The sequence below is a fragment of the Ptychodera flava genome, chromosome 9 (assembly GCF_041260155.1).
Source record: "Ptychodera flava strain L36383 chromosome 9, AS_Pfla_20210202, whole genome shotgun sequence".
NCBI lineage: Eukaryota > Metazoa > Hemichordata > Enteropneusta > Ptychoderidae > Ptychodera > Ptychodera flava.
The window spans coordinates 10,633,398-10,641,397 of record NC_091936.1 but is presented as its reverse complement, the minus strand read 5'-3'; the positions used below and the strand labels follow the sequence as shown (position 1 = coordinate 10,641,397).

The 8,000-nt window shown below is 38.2% G+C and overlaps 1 protein-coding gene across 3 annotated transcripts; it reads left to right on the top strand.

Moving 5' to 3' along the window:
- Positions 1-469: 469 nt before the first annotated feature.
- On the top strand, positions 470-7,693 carry LOC139139946 (arylsulfatase G-like). Of its 3 annotated transcripts, none has more exons than XM_070708911.1 (10): positions 470-764; positions 1,116-1,303; positions 1,437-1,484; positions 2,267-2,386; positions 3,632-3,776; positions 4,232-4,431; positions 4,899-4,979; positions 5,363-5,598; positions 6,215-6,305; positions 6,592-7,690. In XM_070708911.1, exons 1-10 carry the CDS (start codon positions 514-516, stop codon positions 6,861-6,863), a joined length of 1,632 nt encoding a protein of 543 aa, XP_070565012.1. In that variant the 5' UTR covers positions 470-513; the 3' UTR covers positions 6,864-7,690. The 3 variants fall into 3 exon arrangements, with proteins under 3 accessions (XP_070565012.1, XP_070565014.1, XP_070565013.1); XM_070708912.1 differs by having other exon boundaries at positions 471-764; positions 3,635-3,776; positions 6,592-7,689; XM_070708913.1 differs by lacking the exon at positions 4,899-4,979 and having other exon boundaries at positions 6,592-7,693.
- Positions 7,694-8,000: the final 307 nt, after the last annotated feature.

Below are 8,000 nucleotides of genomic sequence, written 5' to 3'. Positions count from 1 at the left end.
TTGGATACAGAGTTTACATTGGTCGTATTAGTCGTATGGGTCCCATACGGCCTTTGAGCGCAGTTTTGACGACTGTATCCCTTTAGTCAAGTAAATCTTATGGGTCTGACGACCACAAAAAGGCCACGCGAGAGGGAACTAGGGTTTATTTTTGTTGTGGACAGAATTCCTTGATAATCACATGTTCGGAACGAGTATACAAAGAACAAAAGTAGCATATAGTAAATTATGTAGGTTCTATTGAAAGGATTCTATGCTATACCTTGAATAAAACGATTTGTTGTTCGGTGCACAAAAAAGCTCATTAATTATCTTAATCAGAGAGTTTGAACAAGTTAAGTTTATTTTCATTTTGTTTCCTTTGCAACATCTCTGTCGAACCCACATACTAAGGTAAAGATGTGATTTGGAGAGGTACTGTTGGTATCGTGCTCAGAGATAAGCCGGGGTCATAACCTTTGTGCCATTCGTTCCAAAGGTCACTTGGGGCGTTGCATCCAGAAAGCGAAGAAAATGGCACTGCCGTTAGGCTTTGTCAACGTCATGTTCATTTCGACAAGTACTGTTACTCTTCTTGTGAGCTTATTGGCTCTCATCAATTACTCTCAAACAAGCCAACATTCCCAGGGAACGGGAGCTGGAAGGCCGAATTTCATAGTTCTGTTCGCAGACGATATTGGATGGGGTGATCTGGGTGCGAATTGGAACCCTAACAAGTCATCAAATACACCAAATCTAGATCAACTGGCGGCCGGTGGTATCAGGTAACACAGAAAGGCTATGGGTGACCGTAGTCCTATGTAGTGTATTCCAGAGTTTTCATGATAGAAAAGTGTCAATCGTTCAATGAGGCTCTCATTGCCGATTGTTGTAGGAAAACTTATCAGCGAACCACTAACTATATCAAAAGTGCAAGCTGTCAATAATATCTAGCGTGTATTGTATTCTGTTCACGTAGTATCATACAAATGCGAAGTGAAACTTTACCATTGTCTGTTTGGTCGTATTGGACGTGTTTATCTATAGTCTCTCTTATCTCTGCATATGATGTAGAGTACATTTAATTGTGTCACATAGTGTATCCTTGAGTAAATCTTTTCTTCAACGTCTTCAAGATTTACAGACTTTCACGCAGGTGCGTCAGTATGTACGCCCTCTCGAGCAGCTCTTCTGACTGCTCGTTTGGGGTTAAGGACTGGTGTCGTACACAACTTTGAAGTAAGATCTATTGGAGGGCTGCCCTTAAATGAAACAACATTTGCGGAGACTTTCAAAGCAGCTGGATATAAAACTGGTATGATTGGTGAGTCATCTGTAAGTCTGTTTGCAATTTTGAACGTGGATAAACAGAGAGACATCAATCACTGTTTGAGTAATATTCGAGTTTAAGGAAAAATACGTTACAATTTTTCATAAAAGTGACTATTTTTTTCCAGGGAAGTGGCATCTAGGTGTTCACGGTCATTATCATCCACATTACAGAGGTAAGCATGATCGCATCCAAACTACAACTGGAAACGTTTTTAATCAACATCAAAAATTAGCATTTTTAATTAAGGGACTGGTAAGTTTCTTCGGCCTGGGGGAGCGGTGGATTTTTTTTTTGTGCACATCAAAAAGTGGCTGACCCCCATATTCAAACTTTCGAAAAAAGGATGACCCCCCGAGACAGAGATAAAACAAAACATTGTATATATGTATGATGAACCGGTGTCTTAATTCAAAATACACTGACAAATACCCCCTCCTATTGATCATTTCAAAAACATTGTGACTTTCATCACCAAAGTCAAAAACAGGGTGACCCCCATGAATCCACCGCGCCCTCCGACTGGATATCTGACTAGTCCCTATCTGACATCTCTGTCAAGCTAGACTTTTAAATCTTAAGTAATATAACTGACTATATATAAGGATAATACGCGTACAGTTTTCACCAGAATAAAGATATAATGTATTCACAAGATATATATTTGGAGATTTGCTAAACCTTTGTATTTTTGTTCATTCTGCATGGTTGTAAACAGTTGAAGTTTCAAAGTAGATTCGTGCTCGGAGCGACCTATCTGAGAGCCCTTTGCAGAAAAATATGCTGACAAAATGTCCATAATCTTCCCTTTCAACCTATGCTCTCAATTCAAAAAACACATTGTAGCATGAAAAAAACCCATGAAAGTCATAACTCCTGTGCATGGGAAAATCTAACACGTCGAAAGGCGTCCTCTTGTAAATGTAACATCGAATTTTTTTCAAAATTTACATGCAGGATTCGACTACTATTTTGGTCTACCATACAGCAATGACATGGGGTGCCTTGACCATACTGGTTTCGACATACCGTCATGTGGGCCTTGCAAACGGGATAACAAAACCTTGTCGTACGCGAGTGAGTGACGTTTTTACTGTCTCAGAAATTAACGTGAATGCATTTCTGTGTCGATGAATGACAGACATTCTTGGTACTTGAGCGATTTAAAGGTATACTGTCACCAGTTCCAATTTTGCTACAGTTACCATGGGAAGAGAAAATTAAACCAATCACAGATTTTTAGACGGATGGCCGCTTTTTAAAAACAGCGCCCTCGCATGGGCATTTTGAATACCAAGGAACGCCCCTTTGACCATATATGGCCATATTTAGATTACAGGTGACTGTATACCATTAAGGTAGAATGCGCCTCGGGGACAGATATTCGGACTGTCCTCAAACTTTTACAATTCTCTTCTGATTTATTACTCGTGGGGATTCATTTTAAAGCTCTTTGTAAGAAACCTCACTGTCTTAGTTTTCCGAAAATCCAATTTTATATAAATACACACAGGGATGGCGGCCATTTTGGATTTCAAACATCGGTAAACCTTTGATAATTTGTTTCTCTAGTACCAAAATTTGCACGGGTGGCCACCAATTTTTACTCTTAATTTTGAAAGATAATGGTTGAAAGTTTGCTTTCGTAAAGTTTGAGCAAAGTTAAAACTTCCATTTTCGAGGCGCATACTACCTTAAGACTTATAAGTAAAACTTTATGTTTACGATTGCAGTGAATTCAATCGAGAGTCAGCATTGTAAGACTTTCAAGGTAGTTCGCACGGCACCGACAGAAGTTTGTGAAAAGTAAAGCTACTAGAGAAGTTACTTCTCACACGCAAATTTTTGATTACATGTACATGTAATTACAATACCTTTAGTAATCAAGGATAAAGTGAAGTGACACTGTTCACCTTTTATGGATAATACAATTTGAGTAAATTACCTCAAATTTTTCAAAATTGGCATTGAACATGGGAGCCATGTTCTGTGTTTATTTTGTGGGGAAAACGTCAATTTCTACTTCCGAGGCGACAAAACAAGAGTGTCGAAAGGGCAGAAGTTTTTTTCGATATTAGAATGTGTGAAAACAACCTCTGGACGGGCAAAAAACTGATAGATATTGAATATGGCAAGACATGTGCCCAAAGGCAGCACTTAGCTCATTATTCTCGAAGATCCTGGGTCTTATCTTTTTGTTGGCATATTGGAGTTCATTTTACCTTGTAGTACCAATTACTTTCATCATAAAAATATCACGGAATGTTTAAATGTCTCATATCGTATACCATCAATCATGTGAAGTCAATTATATTTTCCAAGTAGAACACAGCAGCAATGACTTGACATGCGAAGAGAAGAACGCACTTCCTCTGTACGAAAATTCCAAAATTATTGAACAGCCAACCGATATATACTCGCTGTCTGAAAGATACGCCGGCAAGATTCATGAATTCATTGTTAACAGGTGAATTTTCATAAACTATATTAAATTCATTCCACTGCTTTATCATCGATTAGCCTAGCATAAGATCTACATGGCTACATATGTTTGAATTTATCGTTTGCTATTATATTATATTTGTTTTATTTGCATACCGTGGAATAGTAGATAGTCTATCATTGGTGGATAATGACGTAGGCACAGGCGTGGTTGTCTGCATATTAGAAAGGATAGGTATTTAGATATTTGAATGCATCATTGCTGGAACGTGATTGATGAAATTGACGGACAGACGGCAGAGTGGACAGATGGATGGATAGATTGATGGACTGATGGACTGGTTGGTTCATAGATTGCAAATGATAATACAGTGGGATGGACTGTAAGTTCTCGAGGTCTGTCTGATTTGAAACGAGCGAAAAAGATATGATGTCATAACTATAAAAATAATTAATTTCCCTTTTTTGGTATTTCCTCAGCTCAAACTCCGAGCAGCCGTTTCTACTCTACGTTGCATTTGCTCATATGCACACCCCATTAGCTCACGCGAAAACATTCACAAACACTTCACATGGGGTATATGGGGATACCCTGAGAGAACTCGATGACGTCATCGGAAAGATCGTGACCACAGTCAGAGATGTTGGTAAAGAAAATGACACATTGATCTGGTTTACCGGTGAGCACATATATTCCATAATCACGCGTATTTTTCTTTGTAACGATAGTTATGTTGCGTTAAACATTTTTCACTTGTCCATTTCAAAGGGCAGCTCAGCTGTCTGTCTGCTGTTTCTTATCAGTACTTTGCTACAGCCTCTCGTGTTTTTAAAGGTAGTAATGATGTAATTTATTGTCTTCAACGGTCTTCCTGCTGTGTCTTCGCCGGTGTGACTTCTGCTTGTCATCATGTCATAGAAGGCTTGACATTCTCTCTCTCTCTCTCTCTCTCTCTCTCTCTCTCTCTCTCTCTCTCTCTCTCTCTCTCTCTCTCTCTCTCTCTCTCTCTCTCGCGTTCTAAGCATAGTATCCATAATGGTACGAACAATGCTAGTAAGCAATGGTGGAAAGCAAAATAAAATAAAATTGACGCATTAATAGACAAGTACAACTGTATTTTAAAACTAGCCCTTCTGATTATTACAGGTGATAACGGACCATGGGCTAAGAAATGCCAGTACGGAGGTAGTAGAGGACCCTTCCTCGGTTCCTGGCAGCACGATCACGGTTAGAAGTGTATTACATAATATCAAACGAATATAACTGGTCAACTTCCTTTACACCGTCTTTCGTTCAAAATACTAAATCTGTATTATAAAGATACATAAGAACCAGAAAATGTGACTTCCCCTCCTTCATTAATCCACTTATTTGAAGCACATTATTTTCTTAAATTGAAGCTTACCGTCGGCTGTTTTGAACAACTGTGAGTTGAACATAAGAACTTGTGTGTTGTTGACGAAAAACATGTACAGCCCCCGATAAGATGTGTGCCTTGCGCGATACACGGCTGAACACTTACCGGAAATATTAATGCCTTTGGCAGTACGAAGAGACATAATGTCGAAAAAGTGACAACTCTCGGTTCATATTGTTGTTATATCTACAAGGTGGTGGAGGAAGTTCTGGTAAGTTGACTCTGTGGGAAGCAGGACATCGTGAACCATCCTTAGCATACTGGCCCGGACACATTCCCGCCGGTCATGTGACCAATTCTTTACTATCGTCCATGGACATATACCCGACCATGGCGGCAATCGCTGGAGTTACCATGCCAAAGTATAGAAAATACGACGGTATCGATGTGAGCAACGTGCTTTTCAACAAAGAAGAGATCAAAGAAAGGGTCAGGTTTCTCAATTTTCGTTTGAATTATTACAATCCAGCTAAACACTTACGCGCATGGGAGTGATAAATGTCTCCCTCCTCCACTTCCTCTGTCTGCCTCTGTCTGTCTCCATATCCCTCTGTAACATGTATTATACATTACATTCATCCATGGCCAGAAGTCAAGAATTCTGCACGTTTAACATTTTTTACATTTATCCATGCACGAAATACATTCTTTACATTTAATACATTTATTACATGAAAGGTCTGCACGAAATACATTCTTTACATTTTTTACATTTTTTACATTTATTACATGAAAGGTCTGCACGAAATACAGTCTTTAAATTTAATACATTTTTTACATTTATGTCACGAAAGGTCTGCGCGAAATACATTCTTTACATTTATAACAATACAATACAATATGATATGATATAATGTAATAAAATAAAATAAAATAAAATATAACACATTATGTTAGTATGATATACAATAATCATAATCGTGTGTACGAAAAGTTATAGGTATGTGTTTCTGTGTTTGTTTGTTTGTATGTGTGAGTGTGTATACATGTATAAATGCGTACATGAACGTACATTTGTTTAACCAGACCACATCTTGCTTTGCAGGCTCTTTTTCACCCGAACAGTAGAACTGCTGGTTCCTATGGTCAACTTGACGGTATACGGTTGGGAAAATACAAAGCCGTTTATGAGACAGGTAACTATCAGTTGCATGTCATAATGCCATTCTGGCGCAATAAGAATTTGAATCATTTTCCAAAAGTTGAGCTACATTCTACTAATCCCCCCCCGCCTGAACATTTATAAACATGATTAATTGGAAGGTGCATTAACTTGGATTTCAAATGCTCTCTTTTGAAAGAATATCAAAAGGTCGGTCGTACTACATGTACAAGCAAATTTGCAATCCACGTAAAAAAATAATACAGTAATTGCCTCTAAATAAATTAATGATTCGTAATTCATTTTTATGATATATTCAGGAGGAACACCAGAATGCGGAGGGAAAAGGGGGCCACCAACTCGACACGACCCGCCACTTATCTTTAACCTTGACAAGGATCCAGCGGAGAAACATGCCCTTGATAATACAAGTGAAGAGTATAACACTGTACACACAGCTATGAAAAATGCACTGGATTTCGTCATGGAGGATATCCACAAAGATAATACAACCACGGTTGATTATAGACAAGATCCCTCGGGTGCACCTTGTTGTAATCCAAAACATGTTGTTTGCCGATGCAAAGATTAAACGCAAATGAAGGTTTAAATGCAATTTTTTCGAGGGGAACTGCCATTAGACTGAAAGACCCGTCGCTCGAGGGCGCGCTCTATGCTCCCCCTCTAGAGCGCTCTCAAGCGACGGATCTTTCAGTTTAAACTGTCATCTACCCTTGTACATTTTGAAATAAGGATTTGGAAATATTCAATAGAACACTTGAAAATGACCGGAAATTACAATAATGACATTATTCTTACCAAGCATGCGGTAGTTTGCGTGGTGCAAGTTGTCAGCAGTTTATTGTCCAACAACGGAAAACAATTTATTTTGTACCACAATCCACGAATTTCGTTCAAGTATCGGCTTACCTTTTCATCAATAACGTGTAATCTCAAGGTCGAATGCGCCTAGGGGACATACATTCGGACTATCGATATTACAATTCTTTTCTGGTCTATCAATTGTGTCGGCTCATTGGATGCTCTTGGAATATCGTTTTTTTTTTCCTGAAAATCGAACCTTTAGTCTTCTCTGATTGTGCCAACGTAGAAATAGTGGTGATTTTAAGTATTGAGGTAAATTGTGTTTGCAGTATCAAACTATGGGCTGTGATCCCTGGTTTTATTAGCTACTATAGACTATAGTCTATAGAAGCTATTGGGATGGGTATCCGTCCGGCGTCCGTCGTCAGTCTGTATGTATGTATGTATGTATGTATGTATGTCCGTTTGTGAGGCGTCCGACCACTCAAATATCTTGAGAACCGCTGTACTTACTGATTTGATATTTGTTGTGTAGATGAAAAATATGATTTTGAGAAACTATTTTTTTTTATTTTTTGATATTGTTGAAAATATGCAAATTGCTGCCAAAAAGGCGTTTTTGGTAAAAAATCTTCTTCTTCATAACCGCTGGTCAGACAGCTTTGTTATTTGGTATACAGGTCCCTAGGGATAACCCAACTTAGATTTGTTCAAATTGTGATGAAATTTGCAAATGTGTATTTTTAAGGAATTTTTTGTCATTTTTGGTCAAAGTTTGACTTACATTGTATGTAATTCTTGTACTGTAAAAACCCTATCAATTCACCCAGTAAAAATAATTAATATGTTTTTAAATAATTGAATTAATTAGGAAATCATCAAAGCCAAAATAATTTTAGTGTGG